Source organism: Pan troglodytes, chromosome 6 (genome assembly GCF_028858775.2).
Source record: "Pan troglodytes isolate AG18354 chromosome 6, NHGRI_mPanTro3-v2.0_pri, whole genome shotgun sequence".
Lineage (NCBI taxonomy): Eukaryota > Metazoa > Chordata > Mammalia > Primates > Hominidae > Pan > Pan troglodytes.
In genome coordinates, this window is record NC_072404.2 from 174,191,605 (window position 1) to 174,217,296 (window position 25,692).

The window sequence follows — 25,692 nt, forward strand, 5'->3', positions numbered from 1 at the left end:
CAGACCCGAATCTGGTGGTGCCTCGGTCTCAGGCCTCCAGAACTGAGAAGTAAATGTCTGCGACAGGAGCACACGTGGATGGAGACACCCTCTGACCTGGCAACCTCACTGGCGAGTTGCACCTGACAGAAATAAGAACACCAGTCCATAAAGACGCATGTCCGGTGATGCCTGCAGCAGCAAAAGAGAAAAATAAAGTGCAGAGCAGGCCCCATACCAGAGGATGGGCTATGCGGAGAACACCATGCCACACGAGGGGCTGTGTGCCGCCTGAAAGCAGGCGCTGACCTGGTGGGGCCCTGGCACATTTCTGCTGAAGGAGCAAAGAGGATGCAGAAAGAGTGTGCTGAAGACGATTCCATTTTCCTCTTAAATGGTAACAAAAACATCTCTGCATTTTTCCCATGTGCCCATTCACCAAACAAGCACACTGAGGAAGGGAGGTCTGGGGAATGACAAGGCCTCTACTGACTTCATTTTCTACAGTGTGACCTTCAAACCTCATTACACAGGCTCCAGAGCACCATAGGAGGGGCCCAGCGGGCCACAGGGGGTCCTCCAGGGCCAGTTGCCACCCACAGGGTTGATGTGAGGACCCCCGGCCAGGAGACCCACCAAGGCCCGGTGCCCAGTCAGCAGCTCAGCCCCGTGGCCTTGTCGGGGAGCCTCTGTGTGAGCACGTGAGTATGCACACATGTGCACGTGAGGCAGGCAGGACTCAGCTTAGTAAGCTTGGGGGTGTGCTTCTGGGAGTCCCACAGACCCCGCGGGGGAACCTGCTGTGGCCGATGGTGAGAATAAAGGGCAGGTTTGTTCCATGTCCCGGGACAGCCCAGGGCCCCAGAGGAAACTGTGTCTCTGTCTAGGCTGCATGGAAGGGGCCAAGAAGAGAACTGTTCATCTTCTTGGCTGATCCTAATATCATGAGAAAAAGACCCTGCACCTATTTTGGGGGTGCTGCCCCAGGTGTTCTGCCTGGGAGAATAACCTTGGTTTGGTGAAGTCAGCTGGGAACAAAAAATATACAAAAAAATTCAACTGGAAGGAAAGATATTTTTCCTGTTTCTTATACTGAGGTCTGACTATTTCTGGCTGACTTATTTATTCAAAGCCTGAGCGTTCTTTAGAGGACAGCGAGAGGGAAGACCCAGCTTGGCTCCTCTCTGGCCTCAGGCATCTCCCCTCCCTCCTGTCCTCTGTCCCCTCTCTCCTCTGTCTGTCACATGCTTTTCCCTTTGCCTCTGCTTTCTCCTTGCTGGTACTAGAGTCACGGGGCATCTGGCACAAGGGGCAAAGCCGACTCCCTCTGTCCTCACAGAGCTTGACTCGGGGCACAGGCTCTGTGCTGCTGGGCATCGTGGGGCCCCACATGCACCTGGGCTTTGGATCCCGAGACTCCGGGCCAGTTGCTGGGTTCCCCTCAGCCCACTTTCCTCGTCTGTGAAATGGGGCAACTGCTCTTCTGAAGGCGAACGAGTGTTCACCCAGTGTCCACAGAAACAGCCCGGCATTTACAGGACACTCTGTGCAGTGTGTGGGAGGCCAGGCCCTCCCGGTGGGGCAGCCACGCTGGCTCAGATCCACTCTGCCTCGGAGGTTCTGGGTACTCCTCTCGGGTTGAAGCAATAGGGGAGAGTAGAGAGCTGCTGCTCCAGGCCAGCACCCAGTCCCGAGGGCCACCACTTTCCATGTTGCAGGTCCTCCAGGGTCCGCTGGGGTCCACTGAGGGTCTGTCGAGGGTCCTGAGGGTCTGTCGAGGGTCCTAACGGTCTGTCAAGGGTCTGTTGTGGGTCACTGCTTTCTATGTCGCGGGTCCCGAGGGTCTGTCATGGGCCACTGCTTTCTACATCACAGGTCCATTGAGGGTCCGTCAGGGTCCTGAGGGTCTGTCATGGGTCCTGAGGGTCCATCGTGGATCCTGAGGGTCTGTCATGGGTCACTGCTTTCTACATCACAGGTCCGTTGAGGGTCCGTCATGGGTCCTGAGGGTCTGTCATGGGTCCTGAGGGTCTGTCATGGGTCACTGCTTTCTACATCACAGGTCCATTGAGGGTCCGTCATGGGTCCTGAGGGTCTGTCATGGGTCACTGCTTTTGACGTCATGGGTCCGTTGAGGGTCTGCCATGGGTCAGAGTGGTCCTCTGAGGGTCTGTCAAGTGTCTGTCGAGGGTGACTGCTTTCTTCATGAAGAGCTAAGGGCAGGGGATCTGCAGAGTGAAGCCTGAAACCATCTCGGTGAGAGAGAATCTGACACCATCCTCACACTTCTTATGGGCGTTGACCACTGTTACACATGTGGGGAGACCCTATTACTAGGACAGGAACTCCAGGGGCCCAACTCCACCTGGGGAAAGGGGCTTGCCAGGTGAAAAATCTTGTTTTTAATTTTGTTATCACAGCAAATCTGATTCACAGGCATCACGCGCCAGCTTATCCCCAGAGGCACATTTCCTGCATGAAGACCTGACGTCTGTGTGGTTATAAACAGCTTTACTATCTTAAAACTAAGTTAATTCAAATCTGTTTAGACTGAGCAACTGTGCCAGCAGAGGGACCTATCTGCGTGGAATGCGGGAGGAGAGTCTGGAGCTCCTGGCTCCTTAAGAAGAAACTTGGTAGCGAGGGTCTCCGGTCGAGAGTGAGGTACCAGGGGCACGAATCCTTCACAAAGATGCCGAGCATGTGGAGTGCTCTGGGCCAGCAGGGATGTGCTTGGTAGAACGGCCTGCATGTAGGAGGTACTCAACAGCACCTGCTATGTTAAACTGACTTGATTAGGTACTACATAACCACCAATAACTACCACAAATACAGCTGAGGGAGAAGGGCGTGGGTGGAGTCAAACACTCTGTACTGCATTTGTAGGAACTAATAATTAAGATTATCCTGAAATCAAAGAGTTGGACGCAGATATTCATAGACATGCAACTGAGTTCACAATCAGGCTTTGCAAGGAATTTACCCATGGCACAAGATCAAGTTCTTTCAGCAATCTGGAAGGAAGCCTTTACTGCTCAGAATCTAGGAGATTCAGATAGAAAGCAACAGAGTTGTGTGTGTTCATCTGTGCCAAGATTTCTCAACCCAGATATGTGTGAGGAAGGGTGTGCCTTTCCTCAGTCTAGCTCCATGGGGGTCAGGGCTCAGGGCCCTTTCACTTCCCAGCCCTGATGGTGCCTGGGACCCCCACCCTCCCTGCCTCAGTGCCACCCCCATGTCTCAGCTGCCAACTGGGCCTGCTCTGGCCCCAGCCTCTCTGCCAGGCTCTCTGTTTCTCAGCCATGACCCTGTGCGCCCTGACAGGGACCCTGCACCAGCACAGAGACATCCTCATCGTGAGAAGGGGGAACAGAGATAAAGGGACAAGACAGTGGGACCCTGTGGTGGGGACAGCCTTACCCAGGAGGATGGCTGGTCAGGGCAGTGCAACGTGCCCGAGCTGGAGTAGAGAACGTCGTCCTTGACCAGCACTGAGATGGCTCTCAGGATGAAGGACAGGAACAGGTTCAGGTGGATGTAATTCCTGGTGCAGTGCAGCTTCCTGAGGTAGGGGAGTGGGAGAGAGAGGAATTGGAGGGGGAAGGGGAGGGAGGGAGAGAGAACCAGACAGAGATGAGAAACTCATACTATGATCAGAGAAGCACAGAAAAATAAAAGAGTTGAGGGCATGAAGCAGATTTCACCATGAATGTCAACTGCAATTTGCTGTGGCAGAGAAAAATGAAAAAGCTCTATTAAGAATTTTTTTGAGATAATAAAGTGGATGAGATGAAGAAACGTTTTTAGCAAATACATATTGAATTTGATAAGAAGTTTCCTATCAACAATTAAAAAACTGTTAAAATCCCAACAAAGGAGGTCAGTGAAAATGGTGGCGTAGGGACCATTCAAGAAACAACAACAACAACAACAAAGATACTCAAAGGCTTATGGCAACCAAGTGAACCCTTAGCCGGGGGAAAGGCACTGAATAGGCAGAGAGCATGCTGTATTTAGCTCACCTTTTTTCCACCCCACCCCAACATGGTGGTCATTTTGAAGACAGAAGCTCATGTTCCTATTGTGGGTACTTGGTCCTGGAGAAATTTCATAAACCCAAGGAGTTGTGTTTGTTTTGACCTTTCTGTGGGTTCTGGGCAAAAGACTAAGATTCCGCAGGCTGAGAAGTGGTTTTGCAGACATGCTGGAAGCTGAATGAATAAGCTCCTGCCACCTCAGGAAATACTTGGCAGTGGAAGCAACCATCAGGTCTTCTGATAGCCTGAGAGGAAAAGCTGTGGAGTGAGAATCTTGGAGAATAAGGGCTTCAAGAAGCTCTCACATGAAGTGGGGAACCTAGAAATCCAGGTGCACATTCAGGGCAGAAAGAATCAGAGAATCCCACAAGCTGTTATCTCAGGCTGCTCTTTGGGCTTAGCACAAGCAGGCAGCGAGAGCTAAGGCAGAGCTGCAGACAGTCTGGTTAAGCATTGAAGGAGTGATCCCAACACAGAGCCAGCCTACAAAGGCCTTTAGAGGGCACTTTTTCTTTTTTTTTTTCAGTTTTTTATCTCTTTGACTCCAGGTGTTTGTGGAAATCTCTATTAAATAACTAGCTGATGACTGAGCTAAAAGTATAGAGTCTTCAGAGACCAATAAAGACCAAGAGTCTTTATAAAAACAGTTTAGAAAATCCCTAAATAAACAGCTACAACCTGCAGCAAGAAACAACAAATCCTAGAAGTGGGAGACTGTGATTCCAGAGTTATCACATCAGAATATTCAAAATGCCCAGTTTCAACAAAAAATATAAAGCAAAAAATAATAATAAGAAGAAGAAAATATGGCCCATTTACAGGAAAAAGAAAATGAATCAACAAAAATTATCCTTGAGGCATCACATGAAATAGATTTACCTTAAGTTTCTGACTTAAAGTCATAGGCAACAACTTTAAATAAAGTGTCTTAAATATCTTTAAAGAGTGCAAAAAACCTAAAACAAAAAACCATAGACAAATAAAGGAAACCAGGAGAACAATGTCTCAACACATAGACAATACTGATAAAAGAGACAGAAATTAGAAAAAGTAACCATGTAGAAATTTTGGAGCTGAAATGCACAATTGAACTAAAAGATTCACTGGGGTAGGTCAAAGCAGGTTTTTTTTTTTTTTTTTTTTTTTTGGAGACGAATTCTTGTTCTGTCACCCAGGCTGGAGTGCAATGGTGCAATCTTGGCTCATTGCAACTTCTGCCTCCCTGATTCAAGTGATTCTCCTACCTCAGCCTTCTGAATAGCTGGGATTACAGGCACCTGCCACCATGCCCAGTTAATTTTTGTACTTTTAGTAGAGATGGGGTGGGGTTTCGCAACGTTGGCTAGGCTGATCTCAAACCTCTGACCGTATGTGATCCGCCTGCCTTGGCCTCCCAAAGTGCTGGGATTACAGGTGTGAGCCACGGCACCTGGCCTAGGTTTGAGCAGGCAAAAGAAATCATCTGTGAACTTGCAGAGAGGTCAAATGAAATTATCCAGTCTGAGGAGCAGAAAGAAAACAAAGAATGAAGGAAAATGAAGATAGCCCAAGAGCCTAAGAGACTTGTGGAATTCCGTCAAGTGCACCAGCACACACATGGGGGAGTGCCAAAATGATGATCCTGAAGTCATGTGGAATTATGAGGGATCCTGAACAGCCAAAACAATCTTAAACAGAACAAAGCTGAAGAACTCATCATCTCAATTTCAAACTTACTACAGACTACCAAATAGTGTGGCACTGCATATAGATCAACTGTATAGAACTGAGAGTCCAGAAATAAACCTACACATCTAAGGCCATTTGATTTTTGACAAGGGTGCCAAGGACATTCAATAGGGAAAGAATAGTCTTTTTAACGAATGGTGCTGTGACAACTAGATGTCCATATGTAAAATAATACAGCTGGACCCCTACCTCACAGCATATTAAAAATTACTCAGAATGAATCAATGACCTAGACATAAGAGCTAAAACCATAAAACTCTTCTGAAAAAACATAGGAGCAAATATTCAAGACCTTTGGATTTCCTGTGTACTTGTGGTGTCAGCCACAAGTCTAATAGGCTCTGTTGGATTTCTTATGTTCTTATGTATGATACCAAAAGCACAGCAAAAAAACAACAGATAAAGTGGACTTCATCAACATTAAAAACTTTTATGTATTAAAGGACATTACTAAGAGAGTTCAAAGAAAACCTACAGAATGGGAGAAAATGTCTGCAAATTATATATCTGATAAGGATTAGTATCTAAAATATATAAAGAACGCTTACAACTCAATGACAAAAACCCAATTAGAAAATGGGCAAAAACTCAACTATCTATTTCTCCAAAGATATACAAATGGTCAATAAGCACATAAAACCATAATGTGACTTCATTGCATACCACTAGGATGGCAATAGTAATAATAATAATAAATTAAGAAAACAAAATAAAAAGTATTGGATGGGTGTGAAGAAACTGGAACCCTCATATATTGCTAGTGGAAATGTAAAATGGTACAGTCATTGTGGAAAGCAGTTTGGTGGTTTCTCAACACAGAATTACAATATGCCCCAGAATTCCACTTGTAGGTATACGCTCCAAAGAGTTGGAAACAAGTATTCAAACAAAACGTGTACATGAATGTTCACGGCAGCTCTATTCACAACAGGCAAATGGTGAAACAGTTCAAATGTCCATGAGCAGATGAACGGATAAACTAAATGTGGCATATCCATACAACTAAATACTATTCAACCATAAAGAGGCATGAAGTACTGACGTGGATTGAACTTGAAAACATTATGCTAAGTAAAGACACCAGTCACAAAAGGCCACATATTGTATGACGCATCCAGTGGAGGCAATTCCATAGAGAAGGCAGATTCTAGCTTCCAGGAGCCGGAGGGTATGGGGAGTGACTGCCTCATGTATAGAAGGCTTCCTTTTGGGACAATAGGAAGTTCGGGAACTAGCTAATGGTGATAGTTACACAACACTGTGAAGGTGCTTAGTGCCAAGGAATTGTGTACCTTAAGATGGCTCAAATGGTAAATTTTGTGTTATGGGTATTTTACCACAAATTTTGGAAATCCACCCTCCCCCTCAAATTTTTAAACAATTATGGCCAGCTGAAACAATTTCGATTCTTGCACAAAAAAGAAAAATAATTTTTGTCCAAAAGGATGTTAAAAGAAATTTTTATTTGTTAGAGAAATATAAAGAACAGACTAAGAAAAATATTTTACAAAAAGTGAAAATTTTCATTTAAGCCAAACTATTGCCCACAGAGTAAAAGCCCTTTCTAACATTATAAAAGATCCTGGGCTGGGCGCGGTGGCTCATGCCTGTAATCTCAGTACTTTGGGAGGCCGAAGCACGTGGATCACCTGAGGTCAGGAGTTCAAGACCAGCCTGACTAACAAGGTGAAACCCTGTCTCTACTAAAAATACAAAAATTAGCCGGGCTTGGTGGTGGGTGCCTGTAATCCCAGCTACTCAGGAGGCTGAGGCAGGAGAATCGCTTGAACCCAGGAGGCAGAGGTTGAGATTGAACCCAGGAGCCGAGATTGCGCCATTACGCTCCAGCCTGGGCAACACAAGCGAAACTTTGTCTCAAACGAACAAACAAACAAAAAAACTACAAAGGATCTTTTAATTTAAAACTTGAAAAGTTGCAAGTATTTTTCTTTGGCTTTTGATGAGTTGTGTGGTTAAGAGAAACTCACTGGACAATTAATATTTTGAATTCTTTAATTACAGAAGAATTCCAAATTTATAAACAAATGTCAATTGTTTATAAAATTAGAAATTATGGTGTAAATATTTTTTCATAGTTTCCATTTGTCAAAGAATTCGGTTATATATGAAAAAACTAGTTTCTATTATGAAAGACACTGCTCCAGCTACGGCAGGTCAAAACTCTGAATTTATTGCAATTCATTTGGAATTTAAAACAAGGGACAGATATTTCCATTATTGCTTCTTTCCACTGTATAATACTATTGAAAGTATTTGTGTTCCATTTTATGAAGTAGACTCTAGAAAAACCATCAAGAATGTAGTTGTTAAAATCTTTCAGTATTTATGTGCAAATGCTTTGAATCGCTGAGCGTTTACACAACTGAAAGAAACAAGACAATGAACTTAATGATCTAGTGTTCTTTGCAAATGCTTGGGTGAGTCATGGAAGAATTTTACAATATTCACTGTATTGGTAACTACAAGTCAAGATTTTTCTCAAACAGTAAGTGCTTTCCAAATATTCAATTATCAAAAGCAAAATGACAATATAATTTATGTTTTCTCAGTGCTATCCTGTTGGTTTTGGAACCTTGAAGAAAGGAGAGCTTATTTGTGACATAGCTAGGTATGAAAAATTATGTGGAAATAAAAACTTCCCATAATATAAATCATAACTAATGATTTAATATTTTTCTAACATGAATAAATATGCAGAATATTTTAATTACAATCAACAGAACCATTTAAACTGGCAGAAAAATACCATATAAATTTGAGAAACACTTTTTCTAATCAATGGATTTAGAGTTGTTTGCCAGTTTATGCATTGCCCCTTGGAATTTGACATTAGTTATACTGAGCTGATACAAGGGTAAGCTTATTTAACTTGAGAAGACATAATTTGCAAACAAAGGTGCTTTTGCTTCAAAGTTAGATCAACTCTTTCTAAAAATGGTGACCTAGTTTTGTTAATGTGGATATGAATAGTAAAGGGAAATGACTCCTGGTACCAGAGTGACTTGCTGGAGAGCTTTTATGTATGTTTGGACAGCTAGGTATGTTTGAACAACTTTTTCAACTGTAAATTTTAAAAACTCTAAAGGCAGATCAAGTATTTCCAGTACAAATCAGTGACCAAATTGAACTACACTGTGTGAACTACAAACTGGATTTTGAAGACTTACTCTGAACACAAGAATGTAAATAGCTCATTAATATTTTTATATTGATTACATATTGAAGTAGTATTTTGGATCTGACAACTTTAATGTATTATTAATTTCACTGGTTTCTTTTTATTTTTAAAAGAAAATGTTAAAATGAGGCTACTAGAACGCTTACAATTATGCTAGCGGCTTGCCTTATGTTTCTGTTGGACACTGCTGATCTCAACAGCTATCGGATTGTGCTTTTTCAGCTCTCTCTTTGGACTGGCACCTGTCAAACTCCTCCATAGCCAGCGTGCACTCAGCTCAGCCCTTCCTGATGTTCTGCACAGCTCCAGGGGCTTTCTCTAGTTCTTCCACAAACCTCTGCTGGGTCCACTTGTTCAAGGCATGGAGGACCCTTCTCTCCCACTCAAAAGATTCCTCATTCTTAGCCTTCAGTTTCTTGAACCTTATTTTTATTTTTTTATCAACATGCCACCCCCATTACTGCACCCTCCGTGGACTCTGAGCGTCCCTGCTCCTCTGCCAAGCACGTACTCCCATAAAACTTTCTCTCTTGGAATTCTCTTCTTCCAGCAAGACCCTCATCAAATGTCAACATGAACCTTTCTTGGGGCTTAACTTTATGTGACATCTTGCTTTTCTAAAAAGTATTCAGAACATTTTGTTTATAACTCTCTTAGAACACTTAAATTCTGCTTCAGAGAAGACTTAATTGGAACACACCCTAAAGAGGACCTCCACTTGTGGCTGTGAAGGAGGATACCTCAGGAAAGGATCAGGGTGACCCTAAAAAGCAGCCCAAGGGCTTTGGGGAGCAGCCGCAGCTGTGGGGACCAAAGGGCTGGACTCTGGGGAGAAGGCAAGGGCACTGTGGGGAGCGCCTGGGCCCTCCAGGGCCTCCGTGGGTATCTGCTGCTTTAGCTCTCCGGGCACAGAGGGTGTTCAGAAAGGACAAGCCCAGAGCCAGGGCCAGAGCGAGGGCAGCCTCACTCGCCACAGCAGAAACGGGAGATAAGGGCTGTTGGGTGACCCTCGGGGAGCAACGACTCTGCAGGAAAGGAAATAGAGGCTGCATCCAAATCCTTTTGGTCTCTGAGATGGCTGTGTGTTGGGTGAGAGGCTGAGAAATAAACCAGAAAGCAGTGGCCAAGGGAAATGCCTGCAGCTTCATGGGTGCCGGGTGGCAAGCACCAGGATTCAGGGCCTGAGGGTGGCAGGGTTCCCAGGCCTTCATGGGGGAGTCCCAAATAGCTGTGGCCCAGAGTAACAACAAACCAGAGAGCACCTGGCTGCTTGAAACCTGAAATGCAGCCTGAAACCCACATGGCCCTGACGGCCCAGGCTGGTCTGCCCTTGTTACCATGAAAAATTCAAATCCTCTGCAGCAAGATAATCATCTGAAGCCTCTGCAATTTAAGTATTTGTAATTTCAGTAACAATTACTAGGTAAGCCAGAAACAGGACTAAGTAATCAAAAGCCAAGTTAAAAAGAAAAAACACTGGCCAGGCACGGTGGCTCACGCGTGTAATCCTAGCACTTTGGGAGGCCGAGGTGGGTGGATCACTTGAGATCAGGAGCTTGAGACCAGCCTGGCCAACGTGGTGAAACCCCGTCTCCACTAAAAATACAAAAATTAGCTGGGCATGGTGGTGCACGCCTGTAATCCCAGCTACTTGAGAGACTGAGGCAGGAGGATCGCTTGAACCCGGGAGGCAGAGGTTGCAGTAAGCGGAGATCATGCCACTGCACTCCAGCCTGGGTGACAGAAACATACTCCGTCTCAAAAAAACACAAAAAACCAAAAAAACAAAAAAAAAACAAAAAAACCCAGACAGTAGCGATTCAGATGCTAGTGTTTTAAGACATGGACTATAAAATTAATATATTTAAGAAAACAGATAAAGAAATGGAGAATTTTATTAGATAATAAAATTAAGACAATCAAATAGAAAATTTAAAACTTAAAAAACCTTGAAATTAAGAGTTAAATAGAGGGGACTAACATTAATTTAACACAGCAGATGCGAGTACCATGAATTGGATCAGTAGTATGTCTAGATTAAAGTAGAAACCAAAAATATGAAAAATATAGGAAAAAATAGTAATATAATACATGGGAAATGGAGTTTTAGGAGGAGAAGAGAATTAGGAAGGAGCAGTATTTGAAGAGATGCTAGCCACAAAGTTTTTTGAAACTGACAAAAGACAGTAACAGATTAAAGAAACTCTACAAACCCCAAGAAGGAGAAATGTGAAGAAAACCACCTTAAGTCCTATGAGACTGTAACTGCTAAAAACTGAAAAAAGTCTTCAAAGCTTTCAGAGAACAAAAGACACACTGCCTCAAAGGAACAATGGTGCACTGGCAGCTGACTTTTCAGAAGAGGTCACGACGTACATCTTTAATGTGGTGACAGAAAATAGCTGCCAACCGAATTCAATCCTCTCCAAAATAGCCTCAAAAATGAAGGCAAAATTAAAATGATTTCAAGCAACCAAAACTTGTAAGAATTCACTGCTGGTGGGACTGTGCTGAGAGAAACACTACAGGGAAATCTTCCTGCAGTAGGAAAATGATCCCAGATGGAAACATGAAATACAGGAGAATGAAGAGCACCAGAAAGAAATGTTGAGGGAACGCTAAGTAAATGCGACCTTTAACACAACAACAATAGTATTTATATATGGAATTAAAATACATGACAAAAACACAAAACACATGAGAGGTAAAATGGAGCTAAAATGTTGCGAAACTCTTGAATTGACTGGAAAGTGGTAAAAGTAGTTACTGGAGGTTAACTCATGAGAAAAGGATGGCTATTGTGAATCTGGGGTGACAACTAGAAGAATAATAACAATCCAAAAGAGGAGAAAACCAGAAGAATAAAAATATTTGATCAATTCAAAAGAAACAAGAATATGTGCAAAACCAACAAAGAACAGTTGAGACAATTAGAAAGCAAAGAAATGAAAGGTAGATTAGAACTCACAGTTGTCATAAGCAGACTGTGCGTATGAAAATGCTGCATTTAAAAATAAAGATTGTAGACAAAAAGCAAATTCCAATTAAATGGAGCTTATAAAATACATTTAATATAAAACACAGGGAAGTAGAAAATAAAAAGCACAGAAAACTGTATACCTTGAAAATACAAAATAAAGCTAATAAAATTATCTTAAATATCAGACAAAGCAGATTTTTAAGGTAGGGGACATTACTACACATTGGCAGTTTAAACTGATATACTCCTAATGACATAGCCTTAAAATATAGATGGTAAACAGTGAAAGAATTAAAAGGACAAATAGACAAGCCCACAATTATAGTTGGAGATTTTAATACATGTCTTTCAGTACTGGTAGAAAAATGTAAGTCTTTCAGTTCTGGTAGAAAAAGCAGTTAAAACAATCAGTAAAGATTTGGAATAATTAAATAACATTGAAAAACGATGTGAATGACCTATGTAGCACATAACCAAGAACTGCATAATTTACATTATTTTCAAATGAAAATGAAACTTTTACCAAAACAGATGGCATGCCAGATCATAAAGCAAGTCTCAACAAACTTCAGAGGACTGAAAGTTGGTTCTTGGAAAACACTGATAAAATTGATAACACTTTATTCAGTAGGACTCATCAAGATAAAAAGAAAGAAAACACAAATTGACAATACCAGGACTGAAGGAGCAGAGATCTGTATAGATCTTACATACATTAAAAATGTAACAGAACATTGAAAATATTGATGAAATGGACAGATTCCTTGAAAAGTACAACTTAGCAGAACAAACATACAAAGAAACCAAGAGTCTGAATAGTCCTATATCTGGTTTAGAAATTTTGGACAGCCAAATAAAACCTGCTCACAAAAAAAAACTCTCTGCCCTGTTGGCTCTTCTGGTGACTTCTTCCAAACATTTAAAGAAGATATAACATCTTATCTAACCTAAACTACTCCAAAAAATAGAAAAGAGAAAACACTTTCCTCTTCACTTTATGGGCCAACACCAAACCTTACCAGATTGACTCATGGGAAAGGAAAACGATAGATCAATTTCACGAATGTAGATGAAAAATACTCAACAAAATATTATCAAGCTGAGTTCAGCTATATATTAAAAACATAATATATCAAAACCACGTAGGGTTAATTTAGGAATGAAAGGTGGATTTAACATTAGAAAATCTATCCATGTAATATTTCAAATTAAATGAACAAATGTTAAAAACCATATGTATGTACATAAAAATCATGATAAAATTCAAAAGCCATTCATGACTAAAAAGTCTCAGAAAACTGGGAATTGAGAGAAACTTAATTTGGTAAAAGGTATCTTCAAAATATCTACAGCAAACATCATGCTTATAGTGAAGTATGGAAAGCTTTCACTCTGAGTTCAGAAATAAGAAAATGTTGTTTGCTATCACCACTTTTGTTCAACATTGTACTTCACAAACAGCATGAATTACACATAGAAAAATCCAAGTGAATTTATGGAATAAAGAATCCATAAATGGATTTAGTGAGGTTGCTGAAGCAAGAGGTTTTTTTTTTTTTTTCTTTTTCCTTCTAAGACAGGGTGTCTCACTCTGTCGCCCAGGCTGGTCTCAAACTCCTGGGCTCAAGCAATCCTCCTGCCTTGACCCAAAGTGCTGGGATTATAGGCATGAGCTACTGTACCTGGCCTTTGAAGCAAGATTAATATACTAAAATAAATTTTTTCAAGAAACAATTAGAAATGGAATTTAACAAAATATTTATAATACCATAAACAAATATCTAGGAATGACTATTAAATTATGTGTAAGACTTCCACTCAGAAAATCATAAAACACTGAGAAATTAAAGAAAACCAAAACAAATGGAAGGATCTACTATGATCACAGGTTGGATGATTCATAATTAGAATGATGTCCTGTCTATCCAAGCTGATCTATAGATACAATGCAATACCAAATGAAATTGCAATAGAATTTTCCTGTTTTTTTTTGTTTTTTTGAGAGAAATAGTCTTGCTCTGTTGCCCAGGCTGGAGTGCAGTGGTGTGATCACAGCTCACTGCAGCCTCAACCTGGGCTCAAGTGATTCTTCCACCCCAGCCCCTTAAGTAGCTGGGACTGCAGGCATGTACCACCACGGCCAGCTAATTTTAAATTTTGTTGTAGAGACTGTAGAGATGGGGTCTCCCTATGTTGCCCTGGCTTGTCTTGAACTCCTGAGCACAAGCAATCATTCTGTCTTGGCCTCCCAAAGTGCTGGGATCACAGGCGTGAGCCAATGCAACCAGCCTGATTTTTTAAAATGGCAATTGACATTAAAAGTTTAAGAGTTGATTTTTTAAATTCACATATAAGTACAAATGGCCAAGCTCTTCCTAATTAAAAAATAAAAAAGGGTTGATGGACTTGGACTCCTAGGAATAAAGACAGGGTAATTATAATAAACAGAAACAGTGCAGTGGCAGAAGGCCAAAGGAGCAGAACCGGGACTCGAGGCCCCCACACATGCCACCGCCTGCTCTGTGAAGAGAAGCATCGCAGGCCATGGAAGCTCCTTCCTGTACCCGCTCCCGGACAACGGGATACACACACTGAAAGCCCTAAAGAAACTTTACCCTGCTTCACACCACAGCAGAAATAACTCACAGGTGGATTATGGATAGAAACATGAAAAGTTAAAATAATAACATCTCTAGATGATAAAAAAAGAATATGGCAAAGATTTCTTAAGAGGACTCAAGAAACAATGACATAAAGAAACAAATGGCAAATAAGCTTCATTAAAGTTAAGAGCTTCTGTTTATCCAAAGACCATGAAGAGAGCTTAAACTCAGTCACAGAGCTGGAGACAAAATCCGTAATACTCGTATGTAATGAAAGGCTCCAAGACTCCTAAACATTGACTTAAATAGAGGGAGAGACCAAATAGAAAAATGAGCAAACTCATTTTGAAATGGCACTTCAAAAAAAGGAAGATTTTAAAATGTATGAACTCATTTTCCACCAGGGAAATCAGGGAAATGTAAATTAAAACACCGTTCTATGTTATTACAGACGCACAAGAATGGCTGAAGGCTTAAAAATGGACAATACCGAATGGAGGCAAGGGTGTGGTGCGAATGGAAGCCTCCTGCCCTGCTAGTGGGTGTGTACACTGGTAACCACTTTGGAAATTACTTGGCAGCATTCATTTTTTTATAAATTTATTTTTAATGGACACATGGTAACTGTACATATTTATGGGGTATACTTTGATGCTTTGATATATATCTATGTGGTATGATGATCCCATCAGGGTATTAGCATATCTACTGGCAGTATTTAGGAAGACTAACTCTATGTATAGCCTATGACCAGTAAATATAAGATAAACACAAATGTGAATATAAATGTGTATACATATACACACATACCTAAAGTAACATGTGCATCTGTGCATGAGATGATGACTAAGAATATAACAGCAGCATTATTTGTTATGCCTCAAACTGAGTAACCCATATGTCCATGAACAGTTGATTGGATAAATACATCATAGTTTTTTGAGTGGAATACTACACAGCAAGAAAATAAAACATGGTAACTACATGCAACATGGATGAACCTCCTTGCAAAATGCTGAGTGAAAGAACCCAGAGACCAGGAGTTCCTTTTGCATGATTCCGAGGTAATGTTTTCAAAAAGAGAAAAGTTGTCTCTTGCGCCAGAACTCTGAATAACACTGCTTTTCAGGAGAGAGGTGGGGTAGACACAGGGTGGCTGCAGGGTCCCTGGTGTCAGGAGGGAGGTGGGGTGGACACAGGGTGGCTGCAGGGTCCCTGGTGAGAGTTGTATCCCACATCTTGATCTGGTGCTGTGTTCGCCTGGTAAACATGCATTCTGAACATATACTGCATTAGCAAACGTTTATTTTAGCATATGTAACACTGCCACAGAGCCTTGGTAAGCAAAGAATGGTAAATATGCTCTGAATTTTCTCAGTGTCTTGGGAGCAATTCCAAAGCTGTGTGGCCACTGCACCAGGCTCACACACCAGTGCCGCTCCCTCTGGCTTCTCCTCAACACCCCTTCCTCAGAAGGCAAATGTCCCCCACCGGTGCCGTTTTGCTTCCCACTGATTCTCTCCTTGGCTGCGTTCATCTCTCCAAATCACCTTTTTCCCTCTCTTATTTTTTCTCCTTCCTCTCTCTCCCACCCCATGTGTTTCTGTGGAGTGGGGTTGGCACTCACAGCCATTGCTCAGAGATGAGCATGCTTTTGGTCCAGTTAGCAAGCCATCCAAATACATGTTTGCTGGGTTTCTCAGTGATATTCTTCATTACTCACTGCTCGTTTTAAATTTTCACTTCCACGTATGGATCTGCCAATGGGCAATGGAGGTAGTAGAAAGTGTGGCTTCCGGAAAGGGCGACCAGAATCTGCTCATTAGCAATGGTGGGAAAGGATTTTGGAGGCCACGTCCATCTGACAGTGACAGAGGTGCAGGCTGCAGTGATGAGAGCCTGGGTTGAAATCAGGGCTCTGCGTGCACCAGCTCAGCAACCCTGCAATGTCCAGTGACCTTCCTGGGGCTGCACTCTCCACCTGGAGAAACTGGGTCAGTGGCAGTACTTACCTGATGATGTTAACATCTGTAAAGTACTTGACACAGTGCATATTAGCAGTTACAGCTGTCCCTTGGTATCCACAGGGGATTGGGTCCAATCCCCCTCCCCCAGTCTTGCCCCCCTTACCCCATGCCAAAGTCCATGAATGTGCAAGTCCCACATTTGGCCCTTCAGGACCCGTGGATATATGAAGCTGGTCCTCTGTATCCGCAGGCTTCTCATCCTGAGAATAGGCCGTATTTCTGATCTGTGGTATCCATCAATACAGAGGGCTGACCGCATTGAAAAACATTCTCAGAGAAGTGGACCTTGCAGTTCAAACCCGTGTTGTTTGAGGAGCAACTGTGCTGTGGACCCTGCTGGACGGGCATGGACTGGAGCTGTCTCTGTCAGTCCCTGGGTCACAGGGGCAGCTGTCACCATAGGATGACTCCCCTACAAAGCTGGTCCTGTATTTGTTGTGAGCGTCAACGCTGCACTTTGGGATGTGTTCTAAGAAGCAAGTAGCTCCATTTCCCGTGTATAAAATAAGAACATGGCTACTGAAGGCTTTCTTGGCTTCTCGGGCTATTTTGGAGAAGAAATGTTCAATGCCCGCAAAGCATTCTGCTTCCTGGGTATAATTACTGAGACAATGGAGCACGTTATTTTTATAATTCGGACTTTAGAATTGACAGACTCTCACAGCTCTCAGGAAGTGGCACTGGACCGTGCTTCTGACAGAAGGACGTGGGATAAGCCCCAAGCCTAGAGCTGCACACCAGCTCTGGACACTATGTGGTCACCAGCAGAATGACATCCAACACAGACATGCACTTTTTTCAGCTCAGAAGTGCCACAGGCAGGTGACGAACGATGCCTACAGATGGAGGGGTGTGTTCTGTGCCCTAAAAGATCAGTGTTCATAGGCGGGATAATTCCTGATGCTCTTGGGTTGCCTAGTTAAATATGTCATGCTGTACATATGTGAAGGAAACGGATGTGTGTAAAAAATAGGGATTGTTCAATATAGGAAAATAAGATAAAATTTTCAGATTCAATTTCCCTGGGTCAGCTTACTTCCTTAAAGTTTTCCTCTTTCTCTTTAGCAACTTAAAAATTTAAACATATATAGTAAAATATTATACTCCATAAAATATAGAGTATAATAGAACAAATATTAATATTGTACCAGATTTTAAAAATAACTAGAATATGATAGGCCTTCCTCACTTTTCAAAGTGCAGCCCTGTATCAAAGGTAGACTTATTCTTTCTGAGAATTACCAACCATAGTTGAGATGCCTGAACAATAAAAAGCATAGCTCAATTACATTTGCTGGGTTTCTTAGCTGGATTCTCAACCACTCCCAACTGGTTTATTTTACACTTCCAAGTATGGATCTCCTAATGGGCTGTTGTTAGGGTCTAGAAATATTCCATTTGTTTTATCATTGATTTTTATCTGACATACTGGCAAACATTTCGATTACATTTTAGCAAAGAGAAATAAAATACGTAGTGATTGATACACAGAATAAGCTGAATAGCCTCCATTTTATTTAGCGCTAATGATACGTAAGACAGATTTAATCCTAATTCACCAGAGCTCTTCCTATAGAGAAACTGCTGTTCTGGGACCAAAACCTCTACCCCCAACCCAAATGAACAATGATTTGATTCGTCAAATCATCTGTACTATGTCATCATTAGTTACCAAGAGACCCACTAAAGATGCAGGTGTGCAGGGGCCATCTCACCTCACTGCCAGGGAAGAGTGGGCAGCATTTAATAAGCCCTCATCACAACCTCACGTGCCATGCTAAGCCCTTCACATCTACCGACACATCAAGTTCTCACAACAGCCCTCTGAAGGGGGCTTCTTAGTCTCCACACATTACAGAAGCACAGACAAGTTAAGTACTTTGTCCAAGGTCACACAGCTGCTAAGAGACTGACCCAGGATTTGAACCCAGACAGCCTGACTCCACCTTCATGCTCTTAAACACATCGTAGCATCTCTCTAATAGAGCACCTACAGCCAAAACACAGGAGCTTCTGGATGGCAAGGGTGAGATCATATTTGTTCTGTATTTTCCATGCATTTGCATAATGGCTAAGTATTTAATAAATGATAGCTGAGCTGAATTCCTATCCAAGGTCAGCATTATCTCTTTACATAATAAATGCAGAGTATTTAAATAAAAATGTAAATGTTAACATCATATTTCATGGCAGCATTCTCCACGGGAGTCTTATTGGCTTAGCACACAGAGGGCTCCAGGCTGGGTGGCGCCTAGAAGGCCTAAATGGAAGCTTTGCTTGTCTTGTATTCTTTGCAGAATTACTAATTTCTGCTCCTTACCTGAAGAGGCACAGAATTATGCTTCCTGTTGCAAGAGACATCAGAGAGACACTGTAGCCCAGGGTATAAATGGCCTTCACCAGAATATAAAACGTGATCTACAAAGAAAGAAAACAGATCTGTAAGCTGAGGGTGACCAGCAACACCAGACAACGGGAATGGTTCCAGGATCCAGCCCTGTGCTCTGGCCATGAAGGACTCTTGCCTGCCTGGAAGGCACGAGATAGTCTCGCTTTATAATTCCACCTCCATTTTGAACCAAAAAATGACACCGACGATTCGGAACCTCCACTTTTTTCTTATAATTCATCATGAATGACTTTGGATGGTTCCTGTAAAGCACCTCTGTCTGGAAGGAACACGACCCGCCACCATCAGGGAAAGCAAAGGAAGGAAGCGCTGAGCTAAGTTCAGAAAGAGAGCTCAGTCTGTCTCCGAGGCAGCACATCCAGCTTTCTGACACTCCTGGATGAGCTCAGGTGGACACACAGGTCTGAGTATGTTAAACACTATTACCTACAGGCACAGGGTGAGGTGTTCCAGACAGAGGTACTTGCCTAAGCCAGAGCCAGCTGCTGAGCTGCAGTATCTTGGGAATTTTATTTCCTTAACATTTCTTGGTTTAGCAAGGTTCATGGCTTGATACTTTTAATCTCCACAAAATCATCAGGTACAGGAGGGCTTCATGATCATCATGGTGGCAGAATCACAGGGAGTTCTATGACAACAGGGAATCCTACACAAAAAGAACTGGGTCCTCTAGAAGGAAAACCAGTGCCTGTTGCGATAAAAACCAGCAACACCTGCAGGGCATCATCATCACTCGCCACTCCCAAAGGCCGCTTCCTGGTCTGCATTTTCTTGATAAAGCTAATTCCTATAAAATAAAGAGGGAAACAACCCACGTGTGCTTATGTGATGAATTTTATTTTTGCCAAGAGGCCCTAAGTCCATATAAGTACAACCAAACCTCACTGTTATTTTACAATACAAAATTTAAGGCAAAACTCAGAAAGTTATGCTCTTGTTTATTAGTTTGGCTCTTAATTATAACTTTACTGTTTAATAATTTAGAACATATTAACCCATTTACTTTGCATTGCAGGAATCTCTTCTTGGGAACCTCGGCCCTGCTTACTTAGGACAGCTCAGAGAAGAGCACAGAGTAGTCCTGGCCAGATCCCTCCTCCTTGCTATTCCTCATCCTTCGTGACTCCACTCATGAGAATATGTCATTAACCACCACCCTCACCTCACCTAACCACCACTCTCAACTTACCTAACCCATACTCACTTCACCTAACTACCACCCTCACCTCACCTCACCATCACATCACTTCACCCAACTACCACCCTCACCTCACCTAACCACAAGTCTCATCTAACCCATACTCCACCTAACCATGACCCTCACCTCATCTAACCTCCATTCTCAACTCATCTAACCATCTCCTTCACCTAACCACCGTCTCACTTCACCTATCAACTTCACTTCACCTAACCACTCTTCTCACCTAACCACCACTCTCAATTCATCTAACCCATACTCACTTCGCTTACCCACCACCCTCACCTCACGGAACCCATCTTCACCTCACCTAACCACCACCCTCACCTCACCTAACCACCACCCTCACCTCACCTAACCACCACCCTCACCTCACCTAACCACTACCTTCACCTCACCTAATCACCACCTTCACTCACCTAACCACTAACCTCACCTCACCTAATCACCACCCTCACCTCACCTAATCACCACCTTCACTCACCTGACCACTACCTTCACCTCACCTCACCTAACCACTAACCTCACCTCACCTAATCACCACCCTCACCTCACCTAATCACCACCTTCACTCACCTAACCACTACCTTCACCTCACCTAATCACCACTCTCAACTTATCTAATCTGTACTCACTTCACCTAACCACCCCCACTCACCTCACCTCACCATCACTTCACCCAACTACCACCCTCACCTCAAGCCTCATCTAACCCATACTTCACCTAACCATGACCCTCCCCTCATCCAACCACCATTCTCAATTCATCTAACCATCTCCTTCACCTAACCACCGTCTCACTTCACCTATCAACTTCACTTCACCTAACCACTCTTCTCACCTAACCACCACTCTCAATTCATCTAACCCATACTCACTTCACTTACCCACCATATTCACCTCACTTATCCATAACTCTTACCTCACCTAACTGCCACCCTCACATCATCTAACAACCACCTTCATCTCCACCTAACCACTTTACTCACTTTATCTAGCCACCACCCTCACCTCATCCAACACATACTCCCTTCACTTACCCACCACCCTCACCTCATGGAACCCACCTTCACCTCACCTAACCACTAACCTCACTTCACCTAACCACCACTCTGAACTCATCTAACCTATATTCACTTCAACTAACCACAGCCTGCACCTTACCTAACCCACCCTCACCTCACCTAACAGCCACCCTCACATCACATAACCACCACCTTCACTTTGTGGTGGAAAGCAGTTTGCTGATTTCTCAAAGAACTTAGAACTACCATTCAACCTGGCAATACCATTACTGGGTATAAACCCAAAGGCACAGAAATCATTCTACCAAAAAGACATGCCCATCAACAGCCCTACTCACAAAGCAAAGACATGGAATCAAAACGTCTCCATCAAAGGTGGACTAGATAAAGAACATGTGGTACATATAGAGCATGGAATATTACGCAGCCACAAAGACTGAAATCACGTCATTTGAAGCACCATGGAGGCAGCTGGAGGCCATCATCCTAAGCCAATTAGCACAGAAACAGAAAACCAAATACCACGTGTTCTCGTAAGTGGGAGCAAAACACTGGGTACTCAGGGAGGAGAAATGGAGGGAGAAACGGAGGGGCAAGGGTTGAAAAACTGTTGGGTACTATGCTCTGTAGCTGGGTGGCGGGATCAGTCAGACCCCAAACTTATCATCATGAAATATATCCAGGTAACAAGCCTGCACATGTGCCCCCTGAATCTAAAATAAAAGTTGGAAAAAAAAAAAAAAGGCTGGGCTTGGTGGCTCACACCTGCAAAATCCCAGCACTTTGGGAAGCCGAGGTGGGAGGACTGCTTGGTCCCAGGAATTTGAGACCAGCCTGGGCAACAGAGTGACACCCCCGTCTCCATAAAAAAAAATAGAAAAATAATTAGCCGGGTGTGGCTGTGCATGCCTGTGGTCCTCAGCTACTGGGGAGACTGAGGTAGGAGGATCACCTGTGCCAGGAAGGTGGAGGCTGCCTAAGCTGTGATCACACCACTGCTCTCCAGCCGGGGTGACAGAGCGAGGACCTGTCGCAAAAAAAAAAGTTAAAAAAAAGAAAAAAAGTGAAAAATAATCCATACTTCCACCCTTACTCATTCAACAAGTATTTACTGGGCGCCCACCAGGGTTGAGAAAGTGGGAGAAGCCGACAGACAGGAAAGACGGCTTTCTGGATCTCACACTCAGCGGGAGGGCGAGCCGCGGCGGAGTACCGGGATCAAGCTCGGTGCGCGGCTGTGCGGGGAAGCCAGGCCGGCTCGGACGCACTGCTAGCGGGACAAGCCTGCCGCTCTGGGATCCCGGTGGGAGGGGAGCGGCGGCCGCGTCTGGAGTCGATGGCGGGAGGGCGGAAAGCCTGAAGCCTCTAGGGGAGCCCCGTCCTGAGAAGCCTGGTCTTGCGGAGCCCCGTCCTGAGGGCCCTGCAGAGGGCGAGGTGGGGGGTCCTCAGGCGGCGGTGTGGCCATGGGGCGCCGGCGGGTGTGAAGCAGACGAGAACTGGCCGGATCCCAACAGTGACTTGATGGGGGACCCGCGGGCCTTCCCGACGAAGATGGGAGAAAAACAGGGCAAGGACACCCCGAAGGCTTCAGCCTGAGCCCCGGCAAGTCAGCCACAGCGGCCCGGAGGTGAGAGAGCAGCGCCAGCCTCGGGATCGGGTCTGGGGGTCCTGGCGGGGTGTTCGGAATTGGTGGGGTTTTGGTCTCACTGACTTGAATTCAAGAACTAAGACACGGACCCTCACAGTGAGTGTTACAGTTCTTAGAGGTGATGTGTCCCCAGTTTCTTCCTTCTGATGTTCAGACATGTTTAGAGTTTGTTCCTTCTGGTGGATTCGCTGTCTTGCTGGCTTCAAGAGTGAAGCTGCAGACTTTCACCGTGAGTGTTACAGCTCTTAAGGCGGCCCGTCTCTGGAGTTGTTCATTCCTCCCGCCCAGCGTTACTTATTCCTCCCGGTGGGTTCGTGCTCTCGCTGGTTTTAGGAGTGAAGCCGCAGACCTTCCCGGTGAGTATTACAGCTCATAAGAGCAGTGCTGACCCCAAGAACAAGCAGCAGCAAGACCTACTGCAGCAAGATTTATTACAAAGGGCAAAAGAACACCATTGCCACAGCCTATAAGGAGACCCAGCGAGTTGTCTCCACAGGCTCCGGCTGCCTGCTTTTATTCCCTTATCTGGCCCCACCCACATCCTACTGATTGGTCCATTTTACAGAGAGCTGATTGGTCTGTTTTACTGAGAGCTGATTGGTCCGTTTTGACAGGGTACTGATTGGTGCATTTACAATCCCTGAGCCAGACACAAAAGTTCTCCAAGTCCCCACTAGATTAGCTAGACACAGAACACTGATTGGTGCATTTACCAACCTTGAGCTAGACACAGGGTGTTGATTGGTGTATTTACAATCTCTTAGCTAGATATAAAGGTTCCCTACGTCCCCACTAGACTCAGGAGCCCAGCTGGCTTCACCTAGTGTATCCTGCACCAGGCGGCAGGCAGAGCTGCCCCCAGTTTCGTGCTGTGTGCCCGCAGCCCTTGGGTGGTCCATGGGACCGGGCGCCACGGAGCAGGGGGAGGCACTTGTAAGGGAGGTGCAGGAGTCCATGGCAGGGTCGGGGGAGACTTGGGCATGGTGGGCTGCAGGTCCCGAGCCCTGCCCTGTGGGGAGGCCCCTGAGGCCCCGCGAGAATTCGAGCACACTGCTGGCGGGCTGGCACTGCTGGGGGAACCCGGTGCACCCTCCACAGCTGCTGGCCCGCGTGCTAAGCCCCTCACTGCCCGGGGCCGGCAGTGCCGGCCTGCCGCTCCAAGTGCGGGACCTGCCGAGCCCACGCCCACCCGGAACTTGCGCTGGCCCGCAAGGGCCGCGCACAGCCCCGGTTCCCGCCCGCGCCTCTCCCTCCACACCTCCCTGCAAGCTGAGGGAGCCGGCTCTGGCCTTGGCCATCCCAGAAACGGGCTCCCACAGTGCAGCGGCGGGCTGAAGCGCTCCTCAAGCGCGGCCAGAGTGGGCACCGAGGCGGAGGAGGCGCCAAGAGCGAGCGAGGGCTGCCAGCATGCTGTCATCTCTCAGTGGGGTCTGGGGGTCTTGGGGGGATCTGGGGTTCCTGGCGGGTCGGAGGGCCTGGCGGGATCTGGGGGACTGGCGGGGTCTGGGGGGCCTGGTGGGGTCCGGGGTTCCTGGTGGGGTCTGGGGGGCCTGGTGGGGTCCGGGGGTCCTGGTGGGGTCCGGGGGTCCTGGTGGGGTCTGGGGGTCCTGGGGGGATCTGGGGTTCCTGGCAGGATGTGGGATCCTGGTTGGATCTGGGGGGCCTGGCAGGGTCTGGGAGTCCAGGTGGGGTCTGGGGGGCCTGGTGGGGTCTGGGGGTCCAGGTGGGGTCTGGGGGGCCTGGTGGGGTCCGGGGGTCCTGGTGGGGTCTGGGGGTCCTGGTGGGGTCTGGGGGTCCTGGGGGGATCTGGGGTTCCTGGCAGGATGTGTGGGGTCCTGGTTGGATCTGGGGGGCCTGGCGGGGTCCGGGGGTCGTGGAGCACCCGGTGCTCACACCGGGCTGGGGTTCAAGAGGAAGGTCTAGGCCAGAGGCGTCCCCTGAGACTTCCTCAGGCTCAGGCAGCACTGAGGCCCGGGGCGTTCACCAAGAAATTCAATGACAAAAACGCCTCTCATGTGATTCTGGATGGGGAAGCCGCGCCCGGCGTGGGTGGGCGCGGAGGGAGCAGAAAGGAGGCGATGCGGCTGCTGGGGTGGGAGAGGGGCGGCCCCACGCGCCGGGCCAGGAGGGCTCCTTCTTCCCGCATTTCACGGGAGCCCGGGTCCCCTGCCCCGGAGCCACTGGGGCCTGGCTGAGGCGACCCTGCACCTGGGCCCCGTGGGCTCGAGCGGGTCCACAGAGGACCCCCGGCTGCCCCTCTGTGCAGAACCCTCCGGGACGGGACCGTGGCGGGGAGAGATGCAGGAAGGGATGGAGACGGAGTGGAACTGGCGGCTCCTGAGTCAGCAGTGTCCGGGTTCGTTGTGAGTGAGGATGATGGCGGGGTGAAAATGGACGAGACCAGAACTGTGGTCTCAAGTCGGGGCGGCGAGCTGGGTGCTGGGCTGAAGGTGGCAGCAGCCACCCGCTGTCGGGCGGGGCTTCGAGGTTGTCAGCAGCAGGAGTACAGGGCCTGGGTTTGGGTCCTGGGTGCAGTGGCACAGAGGCCGGCCAGGCTGCCCTCTCGAGGCCGAGCAGTCGGTGCTGACTGAGTCCTGCCAGGTCAGCGTCCAGGCCTGAGGCGCATCCAGGGCCCTCTGCTGGCCCGGCCTTCACCCCAGCTCTGGCACCACATGGCCCCGGGGCTGCCTGTGCACAGCTGTGTGCTGGGGCACCGACCCTCCCTCCTTCAGTCCCTGCAGAGGCCTCGCCTAGAGGCCCGGGGTTCCATGCCTGGCAAGACAGGCTTTGATGAGGTGTGGAGGAAGCTCCTGTCTCAGCTTTGCAGGGGCCTGATGTTCCCCACGTAGACTCTGCAT

General features: G+C 45.8%; 1 protein-coding gene across 4 annotated transcripts in view; it reads right to left on the minus strand.

Annotated features, from left to right (window-relative positions):
* VIPR2 (vasoactive intestinal peptide receptor 2) overlaps positions 1-25,692 on the minus strand; it is a 116,030-nt gene that overhangs the window by 11,462 nt on the left and 78,876 nt on the right. For all 4 annotated transcript variants that reach the window (XR_010159101.1, XM_003318943.5, XM_009454649.3 and 1 more), the window contains exons 5-6: positions 18,874-18,971; positions 3,400-3,541 (exon numbers count right to left, since the gene is read on the minus strand). Coding sequence is in view for 3 of the 4 variants with exons in the window: in XM_003318943.5 (XP_003318991.1) it covers positions 3,400-3,541; positions 18,874-18,971 (240 nt within the window). In the remaining variant the exon portion in view is untranslated. The remainder of the gene's footprint in view (positions 1-3,399; positions 3,542-18,873; positions 18,972-25,692) is intronic.